Source organism: Gouania willdenowi, chromosome 6, assembly GCF_900634775.1.
Source record: "Gouania willdenowi chromosome 6, fGouWil2.1, whole genome shotgun sequence".
Taxonomy (NCBI): domain Eukaryota; kingdom Metazoa; phylum Chordata; class Actinopteri; order Blenniiformes; family Gobiesocidae; genus Gouania; species Gouania willdenowi.
Window position 1 is genome coordinate 64,295,267 of NC_041049.1, and position 19,766 is coordinate 64,315,032.

General features: G+C 38.1%; 1 protein-coding gene across 3 annotated transcripts in view; it reads left to right on the plus strand.

The window, feature by feature from the left end:
* ptprz1a (protein tyrosine phosphatase receptor type Z1a) overlaps window positions 1-19,766 on the plus strand; it is a 103,391-nt gene that overhangs the window by 35,432 nt on the left and 48,193 nt on the right. For all 3 annotated transcript variants that reach the window (XM_028451834.1, XM_028451836.1, XM_028451835.1), the window contains exons 2-5: window positions 10,129-10,191; window positions 13,129-13,308; window positions 15,336-15,487; window positions 17,298-17,393. In XM_028451834.1, coding sequence (XP_028307635.1) covers window positions 10,129-10,191; window positions 13,129-13,308; window positions 15,336-15,487; window positions 17,298-17,393 — 491 coding nt within the window. The remainder of the gene's footprint in view (window positions 1-10,128; window positions 10,192-13,128; window positions 13,309-15,335; window positions 15,488-17,297; window positions 17,394-19,766) is intronic.

The following is a 19,766-nucleotide window of genomic DNA, read 5'->3' on the forward strand; positions in this document are numbered from 1 at the left end:
TTTCAATGGTTTTAGGCCACATTTGTAAAAACAGTGGAGGATCCCTTTAAATCCAAGACAGACTCTGATTTAGAGAGTTCGCTCTCCTCAGCGGAGAGGTCACTCCGTATTGAGCACACAGAAGGGCTGCGATCTGACCAGCAAACGGGCTATATTTCGCCCATATTTTTGATATTGATTTTTTTGGTTTGAGGGCTGAACTTCTTTGGCGATGCTATTTCAAAGGCAGGTTGAATAGTTCCTCTTTGAGTAAAGTGAAAAGGCAACACTCGGCAGGTGTTCTCTTTGTAGTCAAAAGGCAACCGGCCCATCTCATGTGTCGGGCATTGTCATAATGTGTGCTTTGTCTCCTAAGCTCAGCAGTACTTCATGTGTGCTTGTAAGATGAGTGGTGTGTGTGTGCGTGTGCATGTGTGTGCGTGTGTGTGTGTTGACTGAGGCACAGCCATGGTGTAGTGAAACCGAACCAGCAGATGCTCAGTGTGTGACTTTTGAAACTTAAAAGACAACATGGGTGTGTGTTGTTCTAAGGCAGCATATGTCACAAACCCCCTGAAAGCAAAGACATGGACTAAATATTACCATAACAAAGGTTGAAACATGGTATGCCTCAAGTAGGAGAAATTTAGGGTAGTGTATTAGTTATAATAATATAATAAATATTATTATTATTTCCACTAGTAGAGGTACTTTGTTAGGCATTGGTAATATTTTTTAGTCTGTTATTATTATTATTATTATTATTATTATTATTATTATTATTATTATTGTTATTGTTGTTATTATTAATTCCTGCAAGTTTATTTTGTCTTCTTTTTTGAAATATGTGAAATATAAGGTTTTTCAGGTGACGCTTTGATGCTTTCCTAGCAAGATGTGTTCCTACAAGAAAACTTGTAGGGACACATCAAGGCATATCACCTCTGAGGAAGACTGGCAGTTGACAGTCGAAACATGTCAGGAGATAACGTTTCCTGAAAAACCTTATCTGAATAAATAAAACCTTAACATATATTATTATTATTACTTATTTGGAAGATGGTGACCACGATGTGTCTATTGGCTCAAACATACTCGGGCAGACTCAGCGCACAACGGACTGTCCGCCCTTCTCAGAGCTTACATACTGCGGCGCACAGCCGCATAGTAGTTTACGGTACATTTAATGCGGGTCGATACATGCCGACTAGTGTTTTGTGTGACACCAGGTATGCGGACAAGACGTGCAGTTTTAAAATCTGAGCTTTGCACATGCAGAGTCTGCTTCATGGATGTCCGCCCAGTATGTTTGAGCCTTTAGAGTTGTGCAGTCCCAGGGTGTACAACCAGTTCTCAGTAGCACGCTGCTCTGTGAGCAGGCAGGTGTTTCATGTCAGAGTGCCTGTTTACACTGTCTGCCTTCATTTCCACCTTAACGCAGACAGGAGCATAAAAGCTGACTGCCTGGATGTCACACACAAAGGACTGGTAGAAACACCAGGAAGCAGTTTTGTGTTGCTGTAAGCACAGGATATACCTTACCATGATATAACCCCACCAAACTACCGAATTGTCTGGCATATAAGACGCTTTTTTTTCATTTAAAGGTAAGGGTGCAGGCAATGCGGCGGTGCGTTTTATGTGTGAGTTTGTAAGTCAGTCTCAAATGTGTCTAGTGAAAGCGGAAATATTGCTTACAGTCATCCCTACAGCGGGAATGACTGAACTGTAATAGCCACTCAACTTCACGGTGAATTGAACGTTCAGAAAGCTAATATAATAATGTGGGGAAAAATGATTTTTCATTTGAAGGGCACCCTCAACAGCCTATAGAGTGCAGCCTATGTGACGGTGCAGCCTTTATGGGAATTTTTCTTGCTTAGTTAATGGTATGCGGCCAATACAGCGGTGCGTTCAATAGCCTGGAAAATACGATACCTTAAGACTGTTTGACGAGAGCAGGCGGATGGAGTTGTATTAGAATAGAATATAGGGTTTGATATTGTCTTTGTAGAAGAAAGCTTTGCTAGCCTTGGTTTCTTGAGCTTGTCTGTTGCTGGTCTTGTAATAGACATTGTGTATCAGTGTATATTCTGACTTGTAGATTTAGGGATAAATAAAGCAGAACCTTGAACTGTAATGTTTATCTAAGGAAGCAGACCTGTTATATCTGTAGAAGTGGGAGTCTGCTTCTAAATATCACATTAGCGAAACGTGTACTTTTCTACTGGAGTTAAAAAGATGTTAGTGTGGAAACCAATGCTTTGCAAACAGCTGTCTGACCTCCACCCTGAACACATAAAGCAGCAGAAACATCCTCAATGAAAGCAACTTCCTCAACTTGAACTTTTCCCCTCTGACCTTTTAATCCAGAGAGCACGACCCTGACATGGTCTGAGTGTTGGAGGTCAATGACTGAGTGAATGAAGACTTCAGAGTGGGTCGCCCTCTCAGAGGAGAAAAAAACCATGACACCCCTTCAGTTACGCCTGCTTTAGCTTTCGCTGAGGCTGTCCAGACGGCTGGAATCAGTCACAGTAAATCATGTTTATTATAGTGTCAGGCTGGGACTCAGGAGAATGTTGCAGAGGAGGTTTTGTCCAGGTTTAACCGCTTGTTCCCAAATTGTACCTTCAATGCTGACAATTATGTGTTTACTCTAGAGGAAAAGGGCAATCATGGCAGACACCACACCACAGACTTTAAGTGATATGCATGCTTTGGCATGTCACGGATTGCCTCCTCTAAGTGTTGCCTAAGATAAGTTCCTTCACATGGAGATCAAGACAACAAGATTGTAGATATAAGCTTTGAGGCAATACACAGCTTACATTTAACAAAGTGTCAATAGTTCCAGGCCCGGACCTCAGACAAACCTGACTATGGTTCCGGCACTTCCTGTGCGTGGTGGTTGGATTCTTCCTTCCACTGGTGTGGGTTGGAATCCCACTTTCACTTTCATTTTAACATATTTAACACGGCAAATTCCATCTTTAAAAAAACATACAAAAAAAGGAACATTTTAGGGTATTTCCTGGGTTATGGTTAGGGTTATGGTTATGGTTAGGGCTAAAATAAAACTGACAGAACTATTGCTCGATGGAAACAGGTCTGGCAGTGCCGGAACTACCAGCATTCGGCTAACTGCATGTGTACAGGAAGGGCCGGAACTATAGTCAGATTTGTTTGAGGTCCGGGTCCGGACCAATACCAAGCTTACATTTGACTACAACTAGAAACAGTACTTCTAATCTGTGGAAGTACAACTACGCTACAAGCTCTAGGAGACATCCAAATGTATTCATTGTGATTGCGATCTGATTATAATCGTTGAATACATTTTCAATAATCGATTATTTAAATGGTAAATTACATGAAATAGAAGGAATGGAGCAGAACGAAAAATGCGAAAAACTGATGTTACCCACCCGGACCCTTTTAGTAGATGCACATCTCACAGCAGCATGGCTACGTGGGAGATCTACCCAGCTCCGTTTGGATTAGAAGCTGACGTATGGAAATATTCTGGTTTTAACAAAGTTGACAGCAAATATGAACTGGACAAAAGCAACGTTCTGTGTAAACATCGAACACGTGATGAAGCTCCCACCATCCTTGGAAAAGGTGAACCACGACTTTTGGGCCCTACTGCAATACACATATTAGAGCGATCATATATGCCCATCTCAACGGTATTTCACAGACAGCCATCCCAGCACTTTACAACTATGCCAAAATGGAAGTCCCTAGGAATGACATCGCTGGAGAAAGCTATTTTTTTTTTTTTTTTTTTAGTAACTGGTAACAGTAACTAGTTGCTATTTTTCTGTAAGTAGCACTACACTAGCAATAACAACCAATCAGTCTTTTAGGTAGGCAAAAGGTCAAATCTTCAGAGTGATACAAATATAAGTGCATTCCATACATATATAATCTGTGACATGTGGGTTGTTGTGTTGTGTAGACCAGTGGTTCTCAACCTGTTCAGCCCTTGACCCCCAAAATAAAGGTTCCAGAGAGCAGGGTCCCCCACTGTTCCTAACGGTGGTTGAACACAGACATGAACATTGAAGAACAGTAATGTGGAGACAGGGCCATCTATAAGGGGGAATAAAGGGGAGAGATTTTTGGGGTCCATCCATAAAATCAGCAAAATGATGGTCTATTGTTCTATGAATCTGTGGTAACCACATTTATTTATTCATCTGAATAATATCCACTGTTATCCAGGAATGTTTATTATTATCTTAAAGATGTAAATCCTTGTTTTAATCAGAAATGAAAGGGGTTAAAAGTGACCAAAAATGGTGGAAAAGATGTTGAAATGGAATTTTAAAAACCACAGAAATTGGTTAAAAGTTGCAAATTAGAGTGGCTAAAACAGACAGAAAAAGTGGTAACAAGGGTTCAAAGTATCAATATTGGCTAAAAAAGTGGCAGAAAAAAGTAGAAACATTCAGTTTAACGTGCCAAATAATGGTCATGACAAATCGTGAATGTGGTTAAATTGGCAAAAATAAGCATTAAATATGGTGAAAAGAGGTTAAAAGTGACAATAAAGGGTCAATGCATGCAACATTATGGGAGAAAAACATTTGCAAAAAAGGCATTGGAATTTGATAGAGAAGTGCAGAAATTGGAGTAATGTAGCAAAAATGCATTAAAAGGAGTAAAAATATGGCAAGAAAAAGTGATGAAAATAGATTAAAATATGGCAAGTTTGGTGTAGTTGCATAAAAAAGGTAAAAATAAGCAAACTTGGGCTGAAATTGTTCAAACAATATTCTTAGTTTGTTAAAGGCATCTCGTGGCTCCCTCCCAGTGTTGCAGCCGCAAATGGGGTCTCGACCCCAAGGTTGAGAACACCTAATATAGAGATTTTTCAACATTTAACCCCCTGCAGTTTTTGTCCCATCAACTATTTTTACTATACACAGTTCAATTGTAAACACATTTGCTCACTCAACAATGTGAAACACTTGCTTAGTGAAAGTAAACAACATGCATATCTCATGTTTCACATTGCAACAGCATCTGATATATTATTTGCTGCCTGAACAGATCAGCGTTTTACATTAAAACAGTGTATTCTTTCATAGTTTGTGGCCTAAAGTATGCACTGGTCTCTCACATCAGACTGTCCGACAGGTAATCCCAGATTAGACTGCTATCAAGATGAGCTCAGAGCAAATACACTCCAAACAGCAGGAGACCCCATCTCCTAATTTATACAGATTATAGCTTAACACAACAGATCTAAATATATTACATTTGGAAAGTAGGTTGTAAACCTCTAGAGATGTGTGTGGACTTTTAATGCTAGTACTATTGTCTTTTCTCCTGTGCTCTACAGAAACACTTGCGTCTTTTGTAACTTTGGCTTCAGTTTGTGAATGCCTGTAAACGTCCATCTCCAGGTCTCTTGGTCTTCCCGTTGCTCTGTTCCTTGATGGGGTTCAGTGCACATCAACTCTGGGAATTGCAGGTAGCTCAATCTTGAGGACATAGCCATTGCAGGAAAACCTTTTATACTTTACCTCTGCACTAATGGTGTTCATCAAGGTTGCGTGGCAAAGCTCAAATGACGTATAATGCGAGTTAAAAACGTTGGCACAAGTAAAAGTCAATCTGATCCATGGCCTTGTAGCAGCTCTGAATGCTTAATTCTACCATTTTTGGCTTGCTGGCAATTAAAGTCAAATCTTATGGTATTTGACGTGAACACAGTGGGTAAAGCCCTAATACCATAAGATACATGTTTGACTATTTGTTTTCTGAGAACCATAATTATCGATTATAGATTCAACATCTTCAGAAATGTGTGGAGAAAATATCTCGAGAGAGATTTCAGTCAGTTGCCGGTGATTTAATTCTCGATGAATCACAGATCCAGGCTTGAGGGACTTAGAGGCTAAGTATAGTAATGTATCTCAGAATAAAAGTATTTGGTAGGATTATAATATTTGGGGAGACTCAACCATTGCACATCAGGCAAATCTGATTGAAAACCTCAAATCTGTTAACGCCCTCTTTACACATTCTATCTACTGTCTCAGACAGAAGGTTCAACGTCTTGGTGTTTGTCCTCGATTTAACTCTGCAGTTTGCTTTTTCAGAGCAAGGCATTTGATTGGCAGCTTTACGACCAGTGATTGTAAAAAAAGGAATTCCAGACGGTGTCAACATTGTTGCCTAATTCAAGCACTGTAACTTATCTTACACAGTTAACACAGCCTATGTTCAAATACTCATAGTAAGCAATCACATACTGATCATTCTTCTAAACTTCAGTCTTAAGAGAAATCTTTCACACAGTTTAATATGTATTATAGTGTAAGATCAGTAAAACAGGAACTCAACTGTTAAAGACAGAACCAAAAGTGACTTACTGGTATTTATTGATTTGTTCTTGTTGTCGTCCATGACAGTTGTTGTAAACCCAAAGGTTGATTTTTTTTTTTTTTTACTATATAGAAATAAATAGCCTTTAACGTGCATTTTAATCCTGGACTGTAGGAATTTTCTAAGCGTTAGGGAATGTAAGCTGGGTTTTCAACTCTTGAGACAAGTAAGTTGTTGCAATGGAATCCCTTTTCATATTTTTGATCAAATCCAGATAAAAAGAGTTGTAAAACAATTCTTTAGATCATGGGTCGGAAACCTTTGTGACATGGAGTGCCATTTTGAAATTTTCTTCTGTGTGCCAATATCAATAATACCACAAAATTAAATTATTGCACAAAATAGGAAAACATTTCCAACATACCATGAATTTGATTCCAGTCATATCAGAATCAGAAATACTTTATTTATCACTTGTGTTACAAAGGCTCGAGAAATATTACAAATAAAAAGAATAAACACTAAACAAAAGTTAAAGAGAAAGAAAAACACACATAATTAAGTAAAAGACTGTTAAGTAAATAAGGATTAAATACAAGTAGACACATTACAGTAGAAAAAATACAATAACATTAATACAAATGTACAAATATAATGCAGATATATACAAGAATCAAAGCAGTCAGGTGATGAATTGTACAGTTTGATTGCCACAGGCAGCAATTATTTCCTGTGGCGTTCTGTTGGCATTCTATAAAGCACAGCTAATTATATTTTAAAGATATTTTTATTTTATTACCTCAAAACACTGCTTTCAGAAACACATCTTAAACACAGGGAAGAGAGTCTACAGTGCAACTGTACTATATCTGTTTTATCATAAAAAACAGAGCCATAACAATACTACATTTGTATTATATCACAACAAAAGAGCTGCCATGACATTTCAAAGATGCGGAGAAACAGCTACACGTTTAAACTTGTGTAAACTTTCTTGTTTTTAAATTCAAAATAAACACTTTAGTCAGTCAAACTAAAAGCAAGTGTAGGCTGAGAGACCATCAAGTTTACATATGAGTACCACTCCTGAAAGTGGTCAAACTGGCTAAATATCCTTCAATCATTCATCTTCTGTGTCCATTTATCCGTGGACAGGGTCATTGGGCAAACACATGGACTCATTTAAACCTATGAACAATTAGAACACTCAACAAACCTAACCCTGGGGTTTTTCATTTCTGAGAAAAAAACAGAGTATCCAGAGAACATGCAATCAGGGCCGGCCTTCCCGACAGGCAACACAGGCAGCCGCCTAGGGCGCCATCTACTGGAGGGATGCCAAAACATACCCCCCAATTATTTTATTTTATTTTTTATTTTTAATTGAATTTCTTTTTAATTTAAAAAGTTATATTAAACGTGAAACACACCTTTTACAATCACTGTACATGTTTTCTCTGAATTGAATATTAATATAAAAAATCTGTAACTACACCTGCTAATCTACTTTTTTTTTTTAATTTTTTAATTCTTGTTCTATTCTATTTAATTCTATTATGTTGTTTGCACATTGTATTCTTTGGTTTTAAGATTTGTGTTACTGACTAGTAAAACCAAACAGGAAATGTATCTTATTTTAACTTTTGACTGCACTGTTTTGCATTGCTTTTGGATTTTGCACCATTTTTGTTATTGTTCCCTCAAGACATTTTCACTATACTTGCAGGTGTAATAATGTTTTACAGTTCATTATTCTAAATTTTAAAATAGGTTGTATTTTTTTTTCAATGGTTTGTTGTACCGCTTTGTTTTGTCTTGATATTTGAAATAAATAATAATGTGTACACACTGCGTATAGATATAAATAGATAGATATAAAGTCCACTCTTACTTAGGGCACTGAATGACCTAAAGCCGGCCCTGCATGCAATTGCATGTGATCTTCCTCTATGTTCAATCGATAATGTACGTATGAGGTTTTTTGAATTAAAAAGTGTTAGTTAACCCACAGGGCAAAATTCCATCAGTGAACTTCATCCATTTCTGAAATGATCCCGACTGCTTGCGATAAGACACTTCATCTCATTTTATTTCCTGCTGGTGTCATGTACTCTGTTCTTTGTTTCCCCGATGGCCTTCAGGCGCTGTGTTATGCTAATGAGGTGTCGTACACTAACGGCCTCTCAGGGCATGTACTTCACTTCATTAAGGTGACAGATGCCCAGACAAGCCGCCTGGGTTAATGGTGTCAGCTCGTTGCATCACTGCAGGATCTCATTATGGACTGCACCTGACTGACAGCAGCTACCACTCATTATGAATATGGTCCATGACGAGTACACATGTTTCTGTGTTCTGTGCTAAAAGCAGAAGAATGCAGTATCTGTGTCGTTATTTTAAAATGCAGTGTTTTCAACAAACTGCAGCTGCAGACTGGTCTCTTTTTATCCTTAACAAAAAAAGTATACCAAAAGTGCATTATACTAAGTATACTTAAAGGCACACCACTGACTTTTTGACCTAAAGAGTTGACCCATATGAGTTATTTTAAATAATCCATCAGGCCAATAAACATGGCTTGACAGTATCAATGCTCCGAGCGGGGCTTCTCTCTTGAAATACCACCCATGTAAGTTTGGAGAGACGGACCGTCTTTGGTCAGGTCATGTGACCTGGAGAACGTTTCACTTTACGGCAGTCACGTGACCACAGGCTTGAATATACTCATTGGGCTAAGACTTTTGCTACTATTTTTCCTCCTGTTCGACTCCTGGTCATGGCCGAGGCAAGCAAAAAGTTTAAAACTGCTTCTGAGGAGGCTAAATAGACGCCGCCAAAACCCGGCCCCCTCCGCCGAATCGCCTTCCGCCCGGTGCCGAACAGCGTGCTTGTGGCCACAGGGGTGCTTGATGTGAAAGTTACAGGTCTAGCGCCCCTAGTGGCCAAAGATTACACAGTGTGCCTTTAAGTATAGTTTAAGTATATTTTGCTCAGTACACTTTTAGGTACCAATTACACTTACCCAATATACTAGCAGTATACTTCAAAATGTACTATTTCAATACATTTTGGGATTAAATTGGATCAATTTTAGTTTACCAAAAGCTTTATTTCATACTGCGAGTAAACTTATAGGTATATATAATACTATAGTAGAATTAATATACTAGAATCTAACCCATTTTCATTTAAATGAGCACTTTTTCACTTTTTGTCATATTATACACTGTGATATATTTTTAACTTTATTTCACGTAGACTTGTTAACTTTCCTACCCAACCGATAGACCTGTGTTTAGTTTTTTCAATAAAAGGTAAGAATTTACAAAAAAGTGTTGCATTGTATTGCTATAAAGCCATTATGGATGTGGGGAGAAAAGTATTTATTAGGCTGCAGTCACTAAAATCTGCACATTCACAAGCTAAATGTTCCTTTTTTTTTTAAATTAAGACTCGTACCATTTGTTATCATCATTGTGTAATTTTTAGCATTGTGATGTGCTGAACATGTGTAATCCTGATTCCCTGGGGTTTGTACCCCTTATTAGCGCATGGAGTGACGTTTGCACACCTTTTAATACCCCTAAACCTTTAGTGAATCCGCCTCAAAGTGTTATGGTGTGTCTTCTACAGCTACAGCTCTAACAGGTCCAAATGTACTTCTTAGCTTAACTTACAGAGGCACATGTATGGCTAGAATAGTTACAGTTGGCTTTCACAAGCATTAATGGCTGTTTAGACATGAAATGTATTAGTGAGTTCTCATAAATGCCTCATTTGTGACCTGAGTTTCTGTCTCTGTTTCAGCTGAAGGATACACATACAGAAATCAACGCAAGTTTTCCGAGGACATTGAGTGGTCATACGCAGGTGAGTGTGACATGAACATTAATACAACAATAAAATAGAAAAGAACTCGGAGAGCGCAGACCTCTGCCAAGTAACTCAGTTCCACCCATATTGTGATTTCTACCCTATGTTGTAGTCCTGCATTCATTTTATATACACTATTAGATTCATTAATAATTTACACATACCTTAAGCATTTGAAATAACAATGATATTATTAATTGTCAGATAGTTATTAAAACATTGCAACGTTGTCACAAATCATGCTCCGTGAAGGCCAGTTATATTTTTGTGACATCATCAGCGGTGTTCTGAGAGAACCTATGACATCATCAACAACAAGTTCCATCATATGGATGGGAAAATAAATTAGATATATTTTGTTCATTTCAATTCAACTTTATTTATGTAGTGCAGATTACAACAAATTCATCTCAAAGACTTAACAAAATATAAACTCCATAGTAAGAAAGAAAGAACCCAACAAGACCCACATGAACACATATATATATATATATATTTATTTATTTTTTCTTTTTCTTTTGGTAGCAAGAACATCACCAAAATGTAATCACCTGTCCCTTGTCTCTTTCCTGAAAATTTCATCCAAATATTTTTTTAAATAATAAAATGTGGGAAGGCTTGATATGAAACACATATTAATAATTGTTACCTACATACAGTATATATAGAACTGTAACATGGTTCCCCAGTTTTGTGTAAAATTATAATTGACAATTTTCAAGGCATTTAAAACTACAAAAGCAATTATCTGAACTCAGTTACAATTTAGATACGATTACGACAGCAACAGATTTTTAAAATTACAATTTCCACTATAATTACACCATAATTGTTATTAATGATCAATTGCGCAATTACAATTCAAATTGACCCCAACCCTGGTTGTGGTGACCACCAGCCCTCCCTAAGGTAGGGTAAGCTAAACTTTATGAGAATTAAAAAAATACATATATTTATATATGTAGATATATATATATTTAAAAAGAGGGCAGTGTTACATAGTGGTTGTGCTGAAATTATGTGATCTTGCTATTGTGCAGTGGAGCGTAATCTGCTGTGCCCGTGTAGTGACATGTGGAGAGATTAATGAGAGTGAAACATCAAACTGCCCAAGTCCAATGAGAAGGACCGTGAACAGAGGGAGTGAGTGTGTGCCCACATGTGCTATCGTGCCACCAGTTGGATTCCAACATATCTTAAGTTGTGTCCCAAGAGAAGTATTTTTTTTATGTCAACCCTGTAATTCTTCATAGTGAGTGGGCTTTGTAGTGTAGGGAACTCCTTTTGGAAAGAAGACCCCCCCCCCGCCCCCCTCAGATACAAATTCAGATGAGGTGGCATCCTGCCATCAACTGGTTGTGGTTGTAGACAGAATGAAAAGAGCATAGACTACAAGAGAAGAAGGAGCATGATTAACGCCATTGAATATTGGCATCTAAATACGAGGGGGTTACAGACTGTGTTTGAAGAAGTAGTTAAAGTCCAAATGCCACTGGAAAGATGCCAACAGATGAGAGAAGATTGGACTATATTTTTAGCAAATGTAAAATGTTCTAAAGGTCATCAGCTTGTAGGACTGCCAACCATAGTATGCATGGTGTAGTATGCGTGGTGTAGTATGCATGGTGTCGTATACATGGTGTAGTATGCGTGGTGTAGTATACATGGTGTAGTATGCGTGGTGTAGTATACGTGGTGTAGTATGCATGGTGTAGTTTACATGGTGTAGTATGGATGGTGTAGTATGCATGGTGTAGTATACATGGTGTCGTATGGATGGTGTAGTATGCATGGCGTAGTTTGCATGGTGTAGTATGCACGGTGTAGTATGCATGGTGTAGTATACATGGTGTAGTATGCATGGTGTAGTATGAATGGCGTAGTTTGCATGGTGTAGTATGCATGGTGTAGTATACATGGTGTAGTATGAATGGTGTAGTATGCATGGTGTAGTATGCATGGTGTAGTATACATGGTGTAGTATGCATGTTGTAGTAAGCATGGTGTAGTATACGTGGTGTAGTATACATGGTGTAGTATGGATGGTGTAGTATACGTGGTGTAGTATGCATGGTGTAGTATACGTGGTGTAGTATACATGGTGTAGTATGGATGGTGTAGTATACGTGGTGTAGTATGCATGGTGTAGTATACGTGGTGTAGTATGCATAGTGTAGTATACGTGGTGTAGTATGCATGGTGTAGTATACGTGGTGTAGTATGCATGGTGTAGTATACGTGGTGTAGTATGCATGGTGTAGTATACGTGGTGTAGTATGCATGGTGTAGTATGGATGGTGTAGTATATGTGGTGTAGTATACATGGTGTAGTATGCATGGTGTAGTATACGTGGTGTAGTGTACATGGTGTAGTATGGATGGTGTAGTATATGTAGTGTAGTATGCATGGTGTAGTATACGTGGTGTAGTATGCATGGTGTAGTATATGTGGTGTAGTATACGTGGTGTAGTATGCATAGTGTAGTATACGTGGTGTAGTATAAATGGTGTCACAAGAAGTGATTAACACCTCACTACCAACTCCCGTTCAGCAATCGAATGGTTGCAAGAAAATCAAACATGTTTGAAGTCCTGGTCGCCCCTTATGAGGGTATCTCACAGTTGAGCAGTGCCACGGACCGACTTACCTCAAACTCTCACACTGTGCATGCGTGAACACCGTAGCTGTGCAGTAGAAATGACGGACCGTACTGCCCACGTCTGTCTAGCCAGTTCCTGGTCCATCGCCGCCTTTTCTTTTCTGAAGCTCTTTTTGCTGAGATTTGCGAATGTCTCTTCACTTCCGGGTTTTTGTTATTCTTCTGTTTTAATGTTTTCCTGATTCACTCTGAGACTGTACACCGGGAACCTTTTGTTGCATTATTTGTCCGTTTTGATCTTTAGTGTTCTTGCATCATCTCTGTTTTACTCTAGGAACTTTAAATCAGCACAACTGGGCTAAGAAGTTCCCATCTTGCAGCAATGCTAAGCAGTCTCCAATCAACATTGAGGAGGACTTGGCTCAGGTGAAACTGCAGTACCAGCGGCTGAAGTTTGATGGCTGGGAAAACTTTACAACAGACAGGACCACCATAAAGAACGATGGCAAAACCGGTAAGTGTAAAGACGACTGTAAGGACGACTTGTTTTGTTTCACTGCTTTGTAAATGCACATACACATAGGTCAGCGGAAGGTATCGTGTTTTCTGGACTGGATACACACTAGGGCTGAGCGATACGGACCAAAATTCATATCTTGATATCTTCTCTCATAATGACGATATACGATATAAATCTCGATCATTTTAATTATTCAATTATTTAATTTCAAGTAAAATCTTAACAGGTTAAATTATGCAAAATGTCACACAGGCTAAAATAAGACCACGGAGCTCTACGATTGGTAAAAATAAATAAAAACCTTGTGCGTGTATCACAAACATGGGCGACTAGCGGCCCCTAAAGTAAATGCACAAAACGACAGCAAAAAAACCCCACAAACACACAAATTAACAGAGAAATACACAAAATAACAACATAAATACTTAATAGGACAACAAAAAACACAAAAGTAGAAAAAAAATACAAAAAACTACAAAATTGTACAAACAAATGGAGAAATAGACAAAAGAACAACAAAAATACACAAAAGGACATAAAAAGAGAAACATTTGCACAATGGGTCAACAAAAATCCAAGAACAACATGCGTACCAAAAAAATACACAAATCGGCTCAGAAAGACATCCAAAACTACCAAAAAATACACAAATAACAAAAACACTAAAGAGGTAAAAAAAAAAAAAGAAAGAAGTACACAATGGGACAGGCACATTAGGATGCACTAATCTAAAACAAAAAATGTATTACAAAATAAGCTATGAAAAAAAATATGTATAGATTGATGCAGGTAATATTGTAATTTTCCATATCGCCAAAATAGAAAACTTGATGTATCTTGAATATCAATATCTTTCCCAGCCCTAATACACACATTTGGATTGTAGGAGGGACCTGGGGAATAAAGGTTAGGGATTGACCATGTTTTCCAGGTCTTTGAAGTCTTAAAACAGGTGGGGCATCATTAAGTCTTTTTATTTTCTACGCAGCACAATGCGTTATGTTGCGTCACAATGACAACACAAAAGTCATGTGACTGTCTTCTTTGTTAGTCATCCCTCTTGTAAAAGCAAAGGTGAAATCGTGCTGAATACAAACACTTTGATCTCTATCGCTTTCATGTGCATAACTGTGACCACGCATGCGTGTGCACGTCTGTGTGTGTACACGTCTGTGTGTGTGTGCTTAACCTTGTTTAATACTAACATCCTCTCAAAGCAATGGAAACATTGACTCAAGCTTTCAGTAATTCAAACCTGTTAAAAAGGATGTTTGCACCTCATTCTACACTATATTCTATTAAAATAACTGTGTTGGTTTTTTAAAGCTTCTCCAGTCGACACTCATTGGGCCATTCCTATCCTTTATCAAGTACTTTTTTACTGAGACTGTGTCTGATTAAAGTCTTTGTCATAGCTGGCAGACAAACAGACAATACAGCTGAGTGCTTTTTAATTTCCTGAGTCCTATTGCTAAAGAAGTGCTGAATCAGAGACTTTAAGGCTTTTTCAGGACTCAGTTCAGATCACTGTCTCTGATTTCACCAACCCAAATGCTCAGTGTAGCCTATTATGTGTCAAACTACATTAAGAGAGGAAACGTATGAAAAGCTGCCAAACCTGTTGAATAGGAAACAGGTAATTGTATCCTTTACCACAGGAGATAGCTGTAAGATAATAAAAACAAGCACCACTCAGTGTCCATACATGAAAGGAAATGGTCATCTGAGACTCAACAGGATAAGTAAAAGAACTGATAAGGATAAGCTTTTTTTTTTAGAATGACTGTCGGAATAACTTTTACTGTAAAACACGTTAAAGACGTCAACTATGACCCACCAACGTCTAAACTAACTTTTATCTTCTCCACTGCAGCTTTCCAAACAAAAGTTAAAATCTTTTTGTTGTCAAACCTTTCACTCAGACGTCTGTAAAGAATTTCCCTTAATTTCATTCAGTAAATTTGTTTCAGATGTGCAGTTATCCTTGAACATCCGGCATGTATTTTCTCTCTGCCTTTCAGTCGCAGTCGACGTTGATGGAGAGTTTTACATCAGCGGAGGGGGTCTCAGTTCAAAATTCAAAGTGGGTCGTATTACCTTCCACTGGGGGCGTTGCAACGCCTCCTCAGAGGGCTCCGAGCACAGCCTGGATGGAACCAAATACCCTCTAGAGGTGAGACAAAAAATGATTCAGCTTGCTGTTGAATTTACGATATAAGGTCGTCTGAATTTGAGTGTGTGAACTATAAAAGGGTTTTAAGGGTCAACATTGTCAAAATCTACAATTCCTTTTTCAAATAAAATAACACCAAAAAATAAATAAAAATGATCAGTCCCTAAATTATAGCAAAATGTATGAACTCTCAAACTGTGCCATTCCAAATGTGCTTTGTGAAAGTGGCTGGGCGTTGATCAGAAATGGCACGACTAAGAACATATGGATTATATGCCATGAAACGGAAATAAAAAAAAGATCACAAAAAATGACAATTTACTCAGTTGCGGTTGGGTGTAGAATTGTAATTAATTACTTCTTTTAAAACGTACTTAAAGAGTAACTAAACCCCAAACCCACTTTTTTCTGCTGAATACATACTGTTTGTATTTGGGTATTAAGTAGTGCTGTTGATTGATTCAAGTCCAACTTTTAACATTTTAGTAAAAGTATTTTTATTTATTTATTTTTTTGTTTTAGTCAGAGTGACTGCCCTCTATGGGTTGAAACCTGACTATTACAATGTATTTTTGCTATTGGCTGAGAACAAGATCATCACAAACAAGCACAGTTAGCCCCGCCCCTTTTATTAAAAACTAGCACCTGAGGGCTCTACAATCTGTGGTGAGTAGGTTGGATTGAGAGATAAGTGAATAGAGAGGGATATTGAGTAATGAGTAGCTAGTTAGCATAGCATAGATTGTTCAAAGAGGGTTTTCATGGTGCGTCATCAACCCGGAAGTCGCCATTTTGGAGGTAAGCAGAGTTTTACAAACAGCACACAACCGAGCAAATCCAAAATTTTGAGAGAAAATGGTGAACTATTGCTGTGTTTTTGGCTGTATTAATCGGTCAGACCGTGAAAAACGTGAAGTTTTATACGTAAGCGGTGTGATCAGAAGCAGAAGCGGGGCTAGCAACTAAGCTAAAAACAAATCCTCAGAGAATGCCGCTTCCTTCCATCCTGTGTTCTAATGTCTGCTCCCTGCAGAACAAACTGGACTACCTGAAGCTGGATTTAAATGTAAGACGGTAGATGAGGGCGGTGGTGTTTGCATAAACACCAATAACAACTGGTGCAATAACGGTGAGCTAGTCTCATGTCACTGCTCTCCTGATGTAGAACTACTGACTCTAAAATGCAGACATTGTTCTCCCTGATCTGTTATAACTTTTGACAGTCTATAAAACTAATCTGAGCGATTAGTACAGCCAAAAACACGGCAATATTTCACCATTTCCTCTCAAAATTTGGGATTTGCTCGTTTGTGTGCTGTTTTTAAACCTGCTTATCTCCAAAATGGCGACTTCCGTGTTGATGACGCGGTTGATGATGCACCGTGAAAACCCTCTATTGGAGATTTTATAGTATAGACTGGGCGTGTCTTAACTGCTCCAGGAGCCCCACCCATAATCAAGGCATTTTTTGAATTTCCCCCCTAGTGGCAGGTCAGGAGAAAGCAGGGGTTTAGTTACTCTTTAAGTACAAGTAAAATTACTGATTTAGCAATATACTAAAGAAAGTGCAAGTGCCCACGAAAGAAACTCAATTACAGTAACGTAACGTTAAGTACTTGTAATCAATTACTTTCACCTCTGCTTACAAGGCACTATATTCTCTGTTAGTCATTAGGAGGATCACTGTCTCTGACGTAGTTTGGATGGTAACACAGTTGCACACGTTGACAGTGATTGAAACAGAGCAGATAAGGAGCTGGAGTCGACAGGATGGGACATGACAGAGCTTGTTTCTGTGTTTGTCTCACAGATGCAGATCTACTGCTACGAGGCTCATCGCTACAGCTCCTTGGACGAAACCATCCAGGCTGGAGGTCGAATCACAGCGCTGGCTGTGTTAGTGGAGGTGTGTGCGTCACCACGTGTGTGTTTGTGTCATTTGCAATAAGGTAGACAAACAGCCTAATGCACATGTGTCAAACTCAAGACCCGGGGGCCAAATCCATCCCTTTGGACCAGGGGTCACCAACATGGTGCCTGCAGGCACCAGGTAGCCCTCATGGACCATGTGAGGGGCCCTCAGGAGCTCTAGTCACCAATGAGCTTCATCTAAAATCTGATTTATTTTCCAGGATTCAAACTCACAAAGATAAATATATATGACAGTAGTGGTTAGTGCTTAGTAAAGTGAATTACTGTTTAACTTTAATGTTGCAGATTTGGTGTATGGTTAGTGATATATTATATATAATATGATTTATATAAGATAGATATTTAGCATATTTACTTTGATCTCCTGACATGTTTTGACTGTCAGCTGCCAGTCCTCTTCAGAGGCATCTGCTGATCGCTTTGATGTAAAAAACAGTAGTCTGTGAATAATTGAAACCTTAACATATTATTCAAAAAGAACCCGCTGGAATTATTCCGCGGAAGACAAGGAAACATTAAAAGCGATCAGCAGACGCCTCTGAATAAGACTGGCAGTTGGCAGTCGAAAAATGTCAGGAGATCAAAGTAAATTTCCTGAAAAAAGTTGTATGAATAAATTGTTTATTATATAATTAATTATTTCCAACCTTTTGAAGTTACTACTAGTGTTCCTTATTATCTTACTCTCTAATTAAAGTGAGACTGTAAAAATGTAGTATTGAAGAAGTTATTTTTTAACTGGTATCCTCTCAGACTATACAGTACCTATGAGAAGCTCACAGTTTCAGAAAGATTGGTGACCCCTCCTTTAAACCATCAAATTCAGCCCGCAGGAGAAAGTTAAAAGGACAGAAAAAAACATACGTTATTGACCAAATTACCAAATAATTCAGTTGTAGGTATCTCAGATTTCTAAATGCACAAATTCAATGAAATGCCCCCGATATTTGGAGGATCACAATTTTCCCATGCTTCTATCAAATGACTGCAGTCATTTTAAATCTCACATAATTTCCCCAAATGAAATAAAAATTGGTCACAAAATTGATGAAGTTTAAAAAAGAAAATCTGACTGGTATCTGTCACTTATTGCCTGAATGTTGTCGGCACCTTACATCCTTTATGTATTATTTACACATCGTGTTGCAAACTTGGGGATATTAATCTTCAAATTACTATTTTTACCACCTAAAATCTGCTGCCCCCTTAAGATCAAACTACTTGGTTTTTGGCCCCTGAACTAAAATGAGTTTAACACCGCATGCCTAATGGGTTATTCTTATTCAAGTCAGATTTTAGATTTGGTAAAGCTTTATTAAACAGCTGTATTCTTCTCTTCATAGATGTGTAGATGTCTTCTTTATTCTCTGTGAGGTGTTCTGGGAAGCTTTGTAAGCTTTCAGGTGATAATTGCTTCTTAACGTTTACAAGTTAGTGCGTGCAGAACAAAAATGTGGGACGACAGCTATTAAAAAAAAAGAATGATATAATTGCTTTGTAGCTGCAGATAAAGCTTTCATCCTCTAACTGCAGCACTTTGATGTGTATTGTGTGGTAATCTTCAGTATTGGGTTGGAGATGAACGTACTCTCTGTTTCTGCTTTCTGCTTGGTGACGTCATGGTGCCTTCAGGCACTTTGGCATGTTTGAACCATCAAAGGCAAAGCTGAAATGAAACTATTGTTTGCTTTGAACTATGTTTTGTGTTCGATTGTGTGTGTTTTGATGGGAAAATTTTCCACTTCACACAAACGATGAGGAAAAGCACATTTTTGTCCATTTTTGTCTTCCGGCTGCTTTGGCAGTAACTGTTTCAGTGTGTTACACTGAGGATGAGTGAACACATGACAGACACATGTTCTCCAACAGAACCTGCAGAATTCAACTCATTTATGATTATATATGAGGCATAAATGTAAGGCAAAGTCCCACATTCCCAACGTTCAAAACTCAGCTCAAACAGTGGCTGAAAGTGAACCAGTCTCATGACCCTCAACTTCTTTGTGTACTGATTTTTAATCTGTAATGTGTGTATTGTCCTCTTCTTTGTCTTATTGATACGTTTTGGGTTTTTTTTTAACAGCCATGGAACTATAGATGCAAATTAGTGACTTTTGCTGACTATGTACATTAATGTGCTTTGTCCTGTATCACAAAAAAAGAAAAACACAATTAAATGTGCAATCACATCCGATCCAGAAGAAACTCAGTGGGGTAATTTAGGAATTTAGGAACCAAATTTAGGAATTTAGGAACCAAATCGACATTACTGAGTCAAATTTCATAAAGATCGGTCAACTGCAAACTGAAATAATTAGAGATTAGGATTAGGATTTTTTTCAGTTTT